Source organism: Acanthaster planci, linkage group LG05 (genome assembly GCF_054643075.1).
Source record: "Acanthaster planci isolate LZ-2023a linkage group LG05, COTS_SCS, whole genome shotgun sequence".
Lineage (NCBI taxonomy): Eukaryota > Metazoa > Echinodermata > Asteroidea > Valvatida > Acanthasteridae > Acanthaster > Acanthaster planci.
Window position 1 is genome coordinate 18172800 of NC_141781.1, and position 15263 is coordinate 18188062.

Sequence of the window (15263 nt, forward strand, 5' to 3'; positions counted from 1 at the left end):
ATCTGCGGGCGGGACTGTAGCGTGGATGAACGTTGCAAGTCTTTTATCTTCATTGAATGCAACAAAATGTGCGAGTTGAACTTTGCAACAAGACGAGAGCATCCTGGAAATTTCTCTGCAACCCAAGGGAGTCTGTACTATGATGAAGATGATGACACGCCTCGCTACTCGCTGAAAGACACCAATGGCGGGATGGTCTCGGGTACCGGTAAGTCACGGTAGAAGACGGTGACTTTCTAGATTCCTCTTTGACTCAATCAAGCTTGGCTCAGTTATTTCAACATACGAGGTCCACGTAACATGCCATACCAGAATTGTGGTCAAAATCATACTTGTTGCATGAGTGAGACCGAGTGAAGTCTAATTACAAGTCAAAAAAATAACGGTTTATCAAGACTGGGCCTGTTACAAAAAAGGACTCCAGCTAATTCCACGTCCGTGTACAGCGTTATTAGTACCAGTATAACTACCATCAAATTGACACAGCACAATGAATGTGTTATCAACGAGCAATGTGTTTCTTTACCGAATAAAGCATCAGTGAAAAAAGTTGGAATTCCATTTACTTTTGTGACCCTGGCAGGATTAAATGGCAGGATATATTTTCTGTTTAATTGGAAAAAAACATATCAATAATGATCTAGCTAAATTTAATTGTAAGTGGTGCCGTTCCAAAGTTCATATTTTACTTAAGATTTTACAACTTCACATGCCGGCATTTAATTTACATGAAATCTACACTGTTCGTTTTTGTATATTCAATCAAGCTCAAATTTTAAATAGGGCCTGTGATTTGGATTTTCACAATAAAGCATTAGGCTGTGTGTTTCAAAAGAATTCGTTTAAAATTTTAGAAGTTTTCAAAAGAAATCCATTGGTTTCATTTTCACCATTCTCCTCTATGGGTTTTCTTCTTTTGAAAAAGGAAACAATCAACGTGAATCTTGCTTCCGTTTTTTAATGCTGGCACAGATCATCCGACAGTTTTGTATCTTAATGTATATCAATTTATACATTAAATATTAATTTGCAGTACCTCAGAGTAGTGATATGACGCTGCATCGATTCCACTATTATGGTAAGTCATAATAGGCTAAATTCGTCACAGTAATCAACTCTCTTTCATAACTTACACTGTATACTTGTTCCCTTGTGGGTCATAATGGCATATTTTTACTGTCACGATCGACACTATTCCTTTATAACAAGTATACATCAGTGCTTCTCCTTAGAACCCACACTGACACAACTGCAAGGGCGCTGCCAAGAATTTTTTTCGAGGGAGGGTTAAAAGTATAGTCCGAGTTATCCCGGCTCCGTAAGAACGTCTGATACATGCGTAGCTGGAATTCGTATGCCACGTAGCGTATCAGTCATAGCCGTTATAAAATCATTGCCGTCCGGATTGTGACGGAGGATGTCAGCTGACTCAACCGACGAGGACGTCAATAAGGCGTATGCTCCTGTACTATGAATTGAAAAACTTAAAACATGTTGCCACAGGTGTCCATGGTGCTCATTACCAAAGTATAGGTATATATATGTGCCCAACAACAGAAAAGCATCAGGTCATATCTAATTTCGTGCGCTGTGATCGCAAAATGAGACGTTATCCTTTTTGACGGATTTCCATGAAACCGAGCATAAATAATCAGTAGCGTTGATTTAGTGGCCTGTTTCAAAAAATGTACCGGTAATGAAAACATGGTTTGAAATAACCCCACAATTATTTGTTGTCAAATTGGACCAATTTCTATTATAAGTGGGTTTTCCTGGTTATAAAAACTAAATTTATATCAAGTAGAAGAGTGTTGAAATTAATAGATTGCGTGCAAGAATTTGGGGGCCGCAGAACAAACAAATTTGAAGTTGAACCAAATTTTTGCGCCAAGTTGTTGTGAACCCAGACATTTTCTAACAAAACAATCGTCACATATCTAATGTATAATTACTTTTTATCCAAATAAAACTTAATTCTCACAGTCAGGAGTTACCGCCTTCTCACACTTTTGACAAAAAGATGATACCCTTGCACCATACTCTTGTAATGGCAGACTTTTGAGTAACATTCTTGAAACGACGATTCATGGGTCACACGTTTGCATTATTTACCAGTGACATGTATCACGCATATGTGCTAAGGTGGACGAGGCAAGTTCGACGTCGCGTCAGTATGCATGATATAGCAGCGGAAGTGATGAACAGGAAATATCTCTAATTTAACGATTCTACGAGACAAAGTCACTATAGTCAAACAGAAAATCATCAGCATCAGCCTAGTATTGGGTATGCCATTTTGGTCATAGGAATAGATACAAAAACGGCTTTAAAATTTTCTTGCATTGTTGTAACGGTTAAAAATGGCCTAACTAAAAATCTATCAGATGGATTATAAATAAATGGGTGAAATCAATGCATTGGGGGGGGAGCCTTTGATTTGGCGCTAGAGTTTTGTCTCAGAAAATTTATTTTCTATTACAAATAAGATGATGAAAACAGAGCAGAATTTGCAATTTCATTTCTTTTGATTGTAGAAAAGATATGTAAAAGTCACTTTATATACTGTTCTGATATTCTTCGTCACTTTAAAATCTTACGAATGGAGGAAACATTATGTATTGTTCTCTGTGTTGTGTTAAGATGCTCCCGAAAACTATTTGTGCTGCTACACTTCGATATTTTACAAGGTTAGCCTTTGAAAATACCTGCATGACTAACGTCGTCTGTTCGCAGGAAAAATTGTTGTCTGCTTAAAATTGAGTTAGCTTTAATACGTGCTTGTAGTGAACGTTGTCTCTATGGGGCATACACATACGTGGTGCACAAGGAGACTCAGTCAGACACCAAACAAATTAAGCTTACATGGCTTTATTTATGTCACGTGAACAACGCTGAAAATCCTGCGGAAACAATAGAGGAAGCCCAACTCGATCGCCCAGTTTCTTGCATGTGCCGTGTTTTCCAGCCAACAGTGTAATACACGGTAGTTGATCATCCAAGGACTAGTGCTGTGTTGTCTTGCATAATTAATGGCCAGTCTTCATCTTATAATTATATAGACGCTCATCAGTGATCCAGCGTCTGTTGTACAGGGTATTTCAAAAACGGTAATCCAACTTTAAGGGGTAAATACGACCATACTAATGTATGTTGCTTTCAGTAAGGATCATGGTATCACTTTAAAGTAGGGATTATATCCGTTAAAATGACACAAAGGTTTCTTGCCCATGGCCTTGCTTGATTGAGCAGCATCACCCAGAATTTAGGGTGCAAAATGCGATTGGTTCACTTTCATGATACCAGGCTTGTTTGATGGCCAGAATTGACACGCCAGGCCTTTTGAATAAACACCATTGCTTAACCAGGCAAAAGATTATTCACAGTCAAGGTGTGGCAGTTGGTGAAGTGAAATACAACGAGGCTTTATAAGGGAACCAATGCAGTTTTGGTGCCTTTTTTTCAATCCATTGGTGTTAACTTATGCAATCACATGATTAGGCAAGAAAAGTGTCATTTGAAAGTGCTTATCTTCAATTTTATTGCTGTGGTCCTCAAAATGCTATATGAGATGCCATCTAGCTATGAACCCCTTAAAGTTGGATTACCTTTTTTCACCTTTAACACATAAGTTGACAATTATACTTTACCAGTGCATCCCAATTTTCCATTTAAGACATTTTTTTCCCCGAGATTGTCTTTCCTGGTATAATGCTGGTGTAACCGTGAGTGACGTGTACACCATCTACCCATCGAAGTACCCTAACGGCCTAGAGGTCTACTGTGACATGGATGCCCAATACGGAGGCTGGATAGTGAGTTTGTTTCACCAATTTGACGAGAGTAATGACGACATCCCTTTACAGAACTGACATTTCATGATCAAAACGACTCACGTCAACTTTGATTTTCAAAGGTTGCGTTGATGTTATCGCTCCTGGCAATACATGATCCAGATTTGGTAAAACATATTTTACAAATAAAAAGACAACCAACTTAAATTTCACCCTCAGGAGAATGTGTATTTATGGGAAATTTACTTCAGTTACCTGTTACGAAGGTCAATTTTCACAAGCGTTCAGTTAACACCGAAAAGGCTCTTTCGTTCCAGGTGTTTCAGAGGCGGCTTGACGGGTCGGTGAATTTCACTCGCAACTGGATCGAGTACAGGGACGGATTCGGCAACCTGACGGGCGAGTTCTGGCTGGGAAACGAGAAACTTCGTCAATTGACCTCGGAAAATAAATGGCTACTACAGATTGATTTGACGTTTGACGATTACTTCTACGGGAAAAAGCCTACCAGGTACCGATGGCCATTCCGTGTCGAGGGTGACAGCTACACCCTCAAGGTTGAGGGATCAACAGGTACGGTTGATTACAGTGGTATCGGACTCAAAAATTCCTTTGAAATTTTACCGAAGACAATTTTCTCCAAAGCATGGGCCATTGTCGACTAAGATGGAGATTACTGTATATGATGCATTTTCTAATTTGAATCTTTGAGGAATGTAGAGGTATGAGCTCTATTCGAACTCTTTTTTTCAGATTTGCTTGTCACAGATCATTTGAAGTGTGTTCTCTTCTCGTTGAGTAGCTCTTCATAAACAGCAGTCGATACTCTGCTTCTGTTCACAACATTGAGGGCGGATCCAAGGGGGTCAACCAGGGTACCCCCCCCAAAAAAAAAACCAGCCTAAAATGTTTAGAGAAGGCCTGGTGTTCAGAGGAATATGGAGTCATGGCCTTGATTGTCATTGAATTTCCATTCGTTAGTGGAGAAAAATACTTGTTCCATTGTCTGCTGGTCTATGCAGGGAGATCCCCCTTACCATCAAGCCAGACACCAAGCCCGTTCTCCACCTACGATAGAGACAACGACGGTGAAGACCAACTCAACTGTGCTGCTCTAGCGAGGGGAGGTTGGTGGTTCGGCCAGTGTGGTTCTTTGCACAATTCTTTGAGCAATCTGAATGGCGAGTATGTACTCCCTGAAAATGCTTCGAGCAAGGTTCACCGTACTTTTGGCTGGTTTGATGGGGACAACCTTGTAATAGCTAGGAGTAGTGAAATGAAGCTGCGTCGCTTCCATGTTGGAGGTAAGTCATACTAGTTGTGGGACCATCAAGAGAGGGCACAGTTTTCTTAGCGATGGACGATCCTTTAGTTCACAAACGACTATGAAATTCACAAACACGACTCATTTTAACTTATGGGGGTGTTTCTGTTCAAGGTTGATAAATCAGCACCCCTTGCACACCCTGCCAGCAGAAGACATTTCCGCTTAGGGCGTTCATATTAACCGAACGGCAGTCTAAAACTGTGTTATAATGTAAATCTCCTTTACAGGATATCCCGCACGGTGCGTAGACGTGGTAAATGCAGCAGTTAGGTTGTTCAAAGTTGGCGAGGTCCTAAAGTCTATGGGAGAGTGTTCCAGTGATCTGTGCTTCTAGGTAGAAAGGAGAATTTGTGGCAGTCCTTATTGTTTGGGGGCGTAAAAAAGATAGGCCGGTGTTGTGTCTATTGTGTCTTCTTGGGCTAGAATTGATGTACAACGTATTGACTTTAATGGGTGTAAGTTGATGGTGTGCTTTATACGGGAGGATCAGACGGGCACTAAGCCTTCTTTCCTCCAGTCTTTTCCATGCAAGATCATTAACCATTCATGAAACACTACTATTTCGGCTGAAATTCCTTTTCACCAACCTGGCAGACTGGTTTTAGACAATTTCAAGGGTGTCGATGTAGATATGCTGGTGTGTATTCCGGATGGTTGAGCTGCATGATGGTTGAATTGTGGTCTAATGAGGGTCTTGTATATACCATGGATTTGACTTCCAGGTTGCAGTAATAAAAATTCCGTCGAAGGAAACCTAAGGTGTAGTTGGCTTTGGTGCCAACTTTGGCATTATGGTTGTTCCAGGTGAGCTTTCTGTTTAAATAAACTCCCCGGTGCGTGTGCCTATGCTGAGAATCTCTTATCTTATATATGTTCATGAGGGGCCTTTTCTTATGGGTGATTAGCATAACAGCGCACTTATTATTAAATTGCATCAGCCATTGCTTTTGCCAAACACGGAGTGAGTCAATATCCTTTAGAAGGATAACTGAATCTTCTGCAGAAGCAATCTTTCTGTACATAATGCAGTCATCAGCGAGTAGCCTTACTGTAGGTTTAATGGTTTGTGGAAGGTCGTTTGTATACAGAAGAAACACTGCTGGACCTAAGACTACACTTTGGGTACACCGGATAAAACAGGAACCTTCTCATAAGAATCCCCATCTATAGTGACTTGCTGAGATCTTTTAGTGCGAAAACCTCTCATCCATGAAATCAATGAATCTGGCAGACCACTGTGACGAAGTTTGGCTAGCAATCATTGGTGTTGGACCTTGTCAAATGCCCTACTGAAATCTAAACACAATCGACTTGGTCTTCCTGAACTAGTACCGCAGCAAGGTCCTCGGTTGTCGTAGCAAGTTGTGTCTCACATGATACATGATATACCTTTGCGCAACCCGTGTTGGTGATCTCGTAGTACTTGATGTGTTTCCCAAAAATCCATGATGATGTGACATATCATCTGTTCCAATACTTTGTAAACGACCAACGTGAGCGAGATGAGACAATAATTGGACGTCGCAGACCTGTCACCAGACTTGAATAGTGGAACAACATTTGCATAATACCAGTCTGAAGGCAGAGTACCAGTATCAAGCGATTTTTGAAATACTGTTTTGAGTGTGGGTGTTAAGCTTGCAGCACATAGCTTGAGGATACGAGGTGATGTATTGTTTTTGTGGATCCAAATGACATAGAAGTTTTTCAACCCCCTCTGTAGTAACTTAACTGTTGACACACTGAGAAAAATGCCTGGGTTAAATTTTAACCCAAGGGAGGGTGAAAACTGCAACTCCCCAATGGTTTAGATTTTTTTAATCCAGTTTGGGTGATTGATGTTAATTTCTGGTTTCTTTTAACCAAACAATGGGTCATATCCACTCACTTTGTGGGTGACAAATGAAACCGAAGGTAATTCTTACCCCAAAATTGGGTTAACACAGCTCCTTATTTGGGTAGTTGCAGTTTTGACCCTTCCTTAGGTTAAAGTTAACCTGGGCAATTTTTCAGTGATTTCAGAAATATTGCTTGCATTAATTTAATATCAGGGGTGTCACGGTCGTCTTCTACTGTAAAGACTCACATAGATTGCCTACTTACCGTATTAGCGCCTCAGCTTTTTGTTTGGATGTTGTTGCAATGCTTTATTCTGTATTAATAACACGCCTTATTGGTCTGTCTGCAAGACTGATCACCGCTCGTATGAAGCAGGATGTGAGACGAACAGAGCCCCCTGCTTTGTGTTGGTCATTGTTTCACAGGAATCTGAGGAATTCTTTTCAGACATGGGAGGGGTGTAAGGTGACAATACTGTACAGTGTGGTATAGCGATTGGACATGTTGGAGGGGGCACCCCTTGGTCTTGCTGGATATATCCATGCTGTAGAGAAATACGGTAATGCTCGGATTCAAGTGCCAAACTAAAGGAAAAAAATATCGCGAGAGGAGGGTAGGATAGGACGGCACGCTCCCGCATTAGTCCGTATGATTAGTCCACTCCCAATACTTAACACGGGAAAATCCGGACACGGTCAACATACTCGATATTTGAAAGCGTACATACGACCGACCGGACCACGTCAGCAGCCGTAGCCAGGAATTTGGATGCGGCCTAGGTCACTGCGTACAGTAGGGAGCTCAGAGCGAGTGGTGTTTTGTGCGTATTATGACTGGTGTGTACCATACTAACCTTCCTCGTTTAAATGTTGGAAGTTGGAGCTCAGCTTTCTTGAAAATCGCACCCACGGGGCGACACCAGCCTACGTCCTTGTTGTGTTACCCATACCCTCTATACAGTGTTCGATTTTCCCCTCCTTGATGAGCCCACCAGTCCAGTAGAAAGCAAATTGTGCTGTATGTGTATTGGTGTTATTGATGAATAAACTTGAACCGACATATCGACAAGCTACCATAGTAAAATAAGTAGCTCTGCCTTGAATTTATATTTTTATTGACTGCACTATGAGAATCTCAATTTTACATTTTACAGCTTTTTCTTTGAAAATTGATGTTTCATAATTTGTAGTTGTGAGCAGAGCAGTTTTTAATGAATGCATCTGGGAAATGGTCAGAAAGCTCCAACTGGGAGAGGCTCGAAATCACACATCACGTGACTTGATTTGGCCTCGGACAAAATGACCTGTGACTTGGCTGTGTTTGGACTTGACGTGACTTGATTTGTGATCAAATGACTTGTGACTGGACCAAATGACTCGTGACTTGGGGTGGATTTTCAAAAATGGACTTGTGGCTTGACTTGATGAATAAAGCGCACCTTGTATAAAGTTGAAGACCAGCGAACTCAAATAGTGACTTAATCACAAACTTTATCATGTACAATGGACAGTAGAAGTCAGAGTTTTCAGCAATATCATTATTCTTAGAGCATTATACGTTAACCTTTCGTACGTTAATAAATAGTATAAGTTCTATTTCCATGCATCCAAAATGTCCAATGAAGACACAGTTTTAAAAACATTAATGTTTGTTTGCATTTAAATGTCCATTAAAGACACAGTTTCCCCTCAGATTGCAGATTCCTACATGACGATTTTGATATCACCACGAGTGGCGTGTACACCATCTACCCGTCGAAGTACCCTGGCGGTGTAGAGGTATACTGTGATATGGATACCCAATACGGAGGCTGGATCGTAAGTAAACTTTGTTTGACCAAATTGACGGAAGGTAAAAAGTGGATTTCTCTACAAAGAATTGATACTTCTTGATTAAAATTACTCTACACCGTAAATATAAGTTAGTCATTTGGGTGGAAAATAGTCAAACTGGTTACTCTAGGCCAATCATGCATTTCGGACGAATTATCTCCGTTTTGGACTAAAAATCAAAGGGTAGTCAGACCGACTGTATTTATTAGTCAGTATTGTAGGTGCATTGACTGAGCATGATTGTTGAGAATGTTAAACAGCTGTCCTATTAGAATATTTCCCGTTGGGTGCATTGCCAGATTCGATTAAGCAAACATGTTGTAGTTGTCTGGTGAATCGGAACACATTCCAGCTCCTGGAAATTGGTGTGCACTTCAGGGCGTTTCGAACAGATCTTTGGATAACGTGTTCCTTTGGTCAATATGACTAGCCTGTTTAAATCTATCCTTTGGTCAATATGACTACGTTTATGCAAGCGTATTTACAGTTGGCAAGCAGTGAATGTATGGCATCTTTCATTCCATTTCTACTGCAGCCCCTAAGTCATCCGTCATGCTAGTTAAACATGGCCCATTTCCCACTTGTTAACTTACATGAGCGATTATGAGAGATATTAAAGATAAACTCATCATGAGGAATCTCCAAAAGATTTCATTCAACGAGGGATAGTTGATACACAACTTGATGCGCACAAAACTGTTTTCGAGTCCGATATTTTTAATAGACCCGGTAAGTTTCGTGTTCAGCTTTTTTGGTTGTTGGGTCACAGTGGCATATGGGGGGGGGCGGAGACGATTTTGTTTTTCATTTTAATATTTATCGAATTTGATCGTAATATTTATGCTTGAAATATTATCACCAAAACCCAAAGAAACCACCTTAACGTACAAGTTAGGATTTCCGGACCGTGAATAAGGCTTTTGATGCTTTTTCTCCCCCAGCATAATGTCAAAAAGCCCGAAGCGGCATTCGCTTTTAACCCCCCCCACACACACAAGTGTGTATTTGCCTGCAACTGAGGACCCCCTATTGTTCCTCTTTTGTTTGTACTTTAACTTTTTTAGAAGACCACCCATATGTTTTGTACACAATTGTTAATCGGGTACCCTCTGTCATTCGGGGACCTCTATTGTTCAGGGTCCCCAATTGAATGCAGAAACAAACACGCACACCAAAAGCAGCTTGGATACGCTACAGTTGAGACAGATTGTGTTTGGTCGGGACGTAACTTTAGCTCGAGGGTTTAAAAAAGAAAACACAGGTTATTAAACTTTACTCCTTTGCATATACCTATTACACATTTTTTAACATATGACAAAGTTCTCTTTTAATTCATTCAACAGTAATAGAGAAGTAAAATTCTTTGGTTCGTTGTAGGTGTTCCAGAAGCGATTTGATGGGTCGGTAAATTTCACTCGTAATTGGAGCGAGTACCAGGACGGATTCGGCGAAATGACGGGGGAGTTCTGGCTTGGAAATGAGATACTTCTTCATCTAACAGCAGAGAATAGATGGTCACTACGAGTAGACCTGAAGGATGATCAGGGAGAGTATCATACCTTACAGGCCATGGACTTCGGCATCAGCGGCAACAAATACACTTTGACTCACGGTGGATCATTTCAGTTTGGTATGATGTAGTAGTCTGGACATATGCAGCACACCACATTGAAACTCACTAGTCTAGGTTTATGCATTAACAACCAAGACAACTCCAACTCTTTTTTTTGTTAATTTTTGTTCTTGCGGCTTGAAAACTTCAGGATGTAATACATTTCCTCAAAAGTTGAGGAAAATATCCATGATACTTAATTTTGAAACCTTCACCCAAGGTCAGCCCTTTGACATGTCTTGGTGGCGCCATTGGCCCCCAAGAAATTTGCGAAGCTCATTTACACGGAAATGTCTGTCTACTCTTTCTCATTTTTCTTGTTTTCTTTTCAATGCCATCCTCATTGTCAAATCAGTAAGAACGGAATGTTGAACATCTTGTCTGTTTTCTTTCTAACGTCTGCATTAGATCCAGTCCCTCCTCATCTCAACATGCGAAACTTCTCTACCTACGATATGGACAATGATGAGGATACCAATGTTAATTGTGCAGCTGAGCTGAACGGGGGCTGGTGGCTCGGAACATGCAATGGTAACTCTGATGCATCGAATGGCCTTAATGGGGAATATCAACAAGGTCCAGATGATCAAGGTATAATGTGGGTTGGATGGGAAGGCCATCGAATAGTCAAATGCGAAATGAAGCTACGTCGGTTTTAATATCAAAAGTGATTGGAAACCCACAATAGAAACCAGGTACAGTGATACGCTGTAAAAGTCTCAAAGCAAAGACGTGTAATTCTTAATTCCAATTTCGTGAAATTCGTGACAAAAGTGGAATACAAATTATTCACTTCCGAACACGTGACCATGCACAGTAAAATGATCAGAATATATTTTTCGGCATTTAAATTGTCAAAAGGGTCATATTTGACCCTTTCTGGGTCATATTTGACGGAAAAGGGTCATGCCGAATGGGACTCATCAATTCTGGGTCAATCTGACCCAGGACTTTTAAGAGTGTACATTGCAGTTATTGTCTATGCCTCTTTCATGACGAAGCTAAACACAAAATCAAACAAAAATGAAAAAAAATATGTGCACGCGGCTTTAAAATTAATTAGCTATATTCTGAATAGTCAAGGATAGAATTGGTAAATAAAATTGAACGTTGATATGGTGTACCTTTTCTTGAATCCATATAAGTGTTACGGATTAACATTTCCGCTGTTTGGTGGATACGAAGTTCAGTAATAAACTTTCTAATATACAAATTCATAACTCTTTGCAATCAACTATATTGCACTCAAATTGTGGTCGTTTTGAACGCCGCCCGTGTAGGCAAACCTTCGAATGTGTTAGTCCGATACTTCTGACGTTGTGGGGATATTTTGCCTCACAGAGTATTCTGCCTCTAACGATGCAGTATTAAAATTAAGCACACTTTAAAAATGCAAGTCAGATTCATGGAATTTGTCGACTGAAAGTTGATCGCTTCGTATTAGATTCTGAAATCAAAGAGCAGCTTTAGTGTTCTTACTGAGCCTGGCTTTACGAATTGTTTGTGCAGTTAACTGTGTTGTAAATAATTGACATGCAGGACGGTACTTTGACATAATTGCATAAGAGATAACATCTTGAAAGGGAAACAACTATTTAATGTATCAGCTCCGAGCGGGAACAAAAGAGGGCATGTTATTAAATGAAATTCACAGTCCTTTGGTATGAACTCAACGCATTGGCTGGCAAGCTGATTACGCGCAACGAATTTAATCTTGATGGTCTTTGCACGCAGACCGAATGTGTGCAAGAACGCGGTTGGAAAACTGCGTACCAATCTACTTTTTTCTCTGATGAAGGTGTTCGTAAACTCGGGGCAGATTGGTAAGGTATTCAAATGGTATGTATCGCTATAGGCATGAACTTGTTGATATACACGAGGAGTCAAATCTAAAATACAATGGTTTTCCCAAATGACACTTTTTGTTGGGAGTTTTTGAAAGAAATATATAGATTGCAAATTCATTTTTAAAAAATGAGCTAAGACTTCACATTTGTTATATTTAGGAGTGTCTTTACGTAAATGCGTGCCAAGTCAAAGAAAAAGTCGAGCACGGCACAGACGAGTTGGGGGGGGGCGGACCCCCGGCTTTGAGACGGGCCAAAAAAACCTGACTCTTTCAGGGTTTACTCATTTGTGTTATTTAAGGAGCAAACAGCATTTGAGTCTTGGTTGTACATTTTATGCATGATATCACCGTTGCAATAATTATATGAAAGAAGATAAGAAGAGCTTAAGAGAGGGTAGGGAAAATAAAAACAAAGCATGGAAATGTTATTGGGTACAATGATATTTAAAAATTTAAAAATATTACCTTGTGAGAATTTTCTGATTATGCCTACAATGAACAGTTCAAGATTTTAAAGTTAAGATTTGCTGATTTGATTGATTCCAAATGGAAAGTTTTTACTACATTGCTTATAAATCTAACACATTTACTGAAGTCTAGTGCTTACTATCGAGTGCCCTGATCTGACGATTGTGGTATGGTTAGTCACATGACTTTGTTACACCCCAAAAATCTCAGAACTATTAATGAATGTGAATTCCTTAGATAGTGATTAATGCAAATTGGTTGGAGGAATTGAACGGTGTATATAAGAAACTAGTGAGTTGTAACTTTCCAGACTATACATTAGAATATTCATAGGCCAGTTACTTTACAATGAACCATATTGGAGACAAATTTTCAGTAACTTAGAACATTTGAATAGGCGAAATTCCCGTACGATTCTGAGTTGTATGTAATTACTTTTGAATAAATCGAGATTTGAAAATTGTGGTATTAAACCATTTGCATCATCATGCTTCTTTGTCAAAGTCCCAGTAAATGTGAAAACATAAAATTCATGGCTATATTTGTCTGGGTACGATTAAAATGTTTTTTCAACAGATGTGCTATGCATTACAAATTCACTTAGAAGCAGAATGCAGAACGGCTTGCAATGTTTCTTGAAGTCTGTTCAGGGTTCCGATTTATACAAAGAACAACAGTTACTTCCATGGGTCAAAAAGGTGCTGCGCTGGCTGAGCTTTGATTCAAACTCCGTTTCCTACGGGTTGAGCTCAATCAAAATAGAAGGTGCCCACAGAAAACAACACCCTGATGACGCCCGAAGTAAGATGGTAATGTGTCTTCAAAATTTAATATCAAGAACTCTACAATGATATTCTTGTCCGTTTTAAATCCTCCAGAGGTCATACCTGTTAATCAAAATTTAAAATACCTAGCCCACGTGAAGTATTTCAAAATAACAATAAAAACGTAACCATTTCAAAAATATCGTAAATTTAATGGTTACCCCATTAATTGTGATCCCCAAATAAATAAAAAGATCCTGCGTTTCCCCGCCTACAAAAGAACCTTTTTGGCCGTTTGCGCCCCTTGGCGGATTCTGAGCTTTCAGTTCAGCTTGCTGGAGGTGGACAAACAGGAATATTTTCTCCCTGCGTGGGCACTCGACATCATCATGCCTTCCTAACCAGCAAGGTTCCGTCACCACTGATTTTAGTCTGCCATCTTGCCACGCTCTTGTTCTCACAAGTGCCACGCCCATCCATTACGGGCAACCTGTCGAGTGCAAGACCTTGCCCACTGGTCATCGTCTCGCTCACTTTATCGTGGAAACGGGCTGATAACGGATACGAACTCTCGGCAGGCTGGTGGCTCAGGATTCCATTCATGGAGGTACGTCCCCTTGCAATGGCCAAATTATAATTTGTTTAATTTAGCATTGTATAACTCTTTATGCAACCATGTCATTTAATTTCGTTTGGTTGTTAATTGGTAATGCTGAATCATTAAATTAATTCAAATCCTATTTTGAACAAATTCCTTTATTCCGATCCTCATGTTATATCTGTGTCCCTTTCCCATTCTTTATCTGTTATTGGGGTTTCCAACTTCGTAACAGCTGGAAACCTGATTTGTCAAGCAAGCTTCTTTCACGCTTAAACAAATTTTTCTCTTAAGCAGCGCCATGAAATTGGCCCATAAGGCTTTTATGCTATGTTTGTGACGTCACATTGCTGAATGGTACAGGGAAACGCGCAAACTCACCCCGAAGCGGTTTTTGGTTTGCTTTGCTGTGGTTTAGTTTGCTTTGGTTTTTTGCATTGCAGAAACACAAATCAGACCCCTCATAGGTTTACATGAGAATAGACGCTCTTGAAGCTATTGCAGATTTATATCGAGAATTCTGATCAGCTACACACTTTATTTCATTAGTTTTGTGACTTAAGGACAGAAATCCAGATCATACTAACAGAAGAATGTAATATTTCTTTGATCGTCCAAGCACAAAGGTTTGGTAACTAGCTAATAAGCTAGTAAGTGTTTTTAAAGTTTTCTGTGTCATTCTGCATCAAATTTCAATAAAACTATGAACAACTATTTTAGGACCAATAACCTTTTTAAATTACTGGTAAAGAAATGTGCTTTCAATTGACTTTCGTCATTCTGCCTTCTGGTTCCACCTAAAACTACGGTTCTTACTCTCGAGCTGTCCAATTTGTGGAAAGGAAAATCTCAATTTCAGCTCACTGAACTATTCGTACTTTCAACTTTCCTAATCATTATTTTGTATGTAGTTCCATGTTGCCATTTTTCAATTTACGCCTCTGTTTTGAATAAGTTCCGTTTCCCAGAGTTGTTCATTGTCATATTGCTATGAAAAGAATAGAGACATTCCAACAGAGGCATCCCAAGTTTTCGACAGAATATTCTGATAACACAAAATTCCACAATGTTGGAAATACATGTATATCAAAATTGCGACTATCCTCAGCAGATATTTTTTCTAAAAGAACGATACTTTATGTTTCAAGCTTATGAGCTCATAGTATCCTGATGTAGTTTACTT

At 39.8% G+C, this 15263-nt stretch overlaps 2 protein-coding genes across 9 annotated transcripts in view; one reads left to right on the forward strand and one right to left on the reverse strand.

Moving 5' to 3' along the window:
• Window positions 1-15263, reverse strand: part of LOC110988707 (uncharacterized) — a 57404-nt gene that overhangs the window by 20314 nt on the left and 21827 nt on the right. For 4 of the 8 annotated variants that reach the window (XM_087137486.1, XM_087137496.1, XM_087137495.1 and 1 more), the window contains one exon: window positions 4047-4201. The exons of 2 other annotated variants lie outside the window; for them this stretch is intronic. The gene's annotated coding sequence lies outside the window, so the exon portion shown is untranslated. Of the gene's footprint in view, window positions 1-4046; window positions 4202-12561; window positions 14099-15263 lie in introns of those variants that run through there. 2 more of the 8 variants (XM_087137489.1, XM_087137493.1) reach the window with 2 other exon arrangements.
• Window positions 11-11443, forward strand: LOC110988706 (uncharacterized). Its single transcript, XM_022252481.2, has 8 exons — window positions 11-208; window positions 1034-1078; window positions 3691-3812; window positions 4109-4364; window positions 4814-5095; window positions 8650-8774; window positions 10167-10419; window positions 10810-11443. Exons 1-8 carry the CDS (start codon window positions 67-69, stop codon window positions 11058-11060), a joined length of 1476 nt encoding a protein of 491 aa, XP_022108173.2. The 5' UTR covers window positions 11-66; the 3' UTR covers window positions 11061-11443.

What these genes read in the sequence shown, in the direction of transcription:
- LOC110988706 (XM_022252481.2), top strand. Translation starts at nt 67, where the DNA reads ATGTGCGAGTTGAACTTTGCAACAAGACGAGAGCATCCTGGAAATTTC. An exon ending in CAAGGTTGAGGGATCAACAG is followed by an intron (nt 4,365 to 4,813) that starts GTACGGTTGATT and finishes TGGTCTATGCAG; the next exon opens with GGAGATCCCCCTTACCATCA. An exon ending in CCCAATACGGAGGCTGGATC is followed by an intron (nt 8,775 to 10,166) that starts GTAAGTAAACTT and finishes GGTTCGTTGTAG; the next exon opens with GTGTTCCAGAAGCGATTTGA.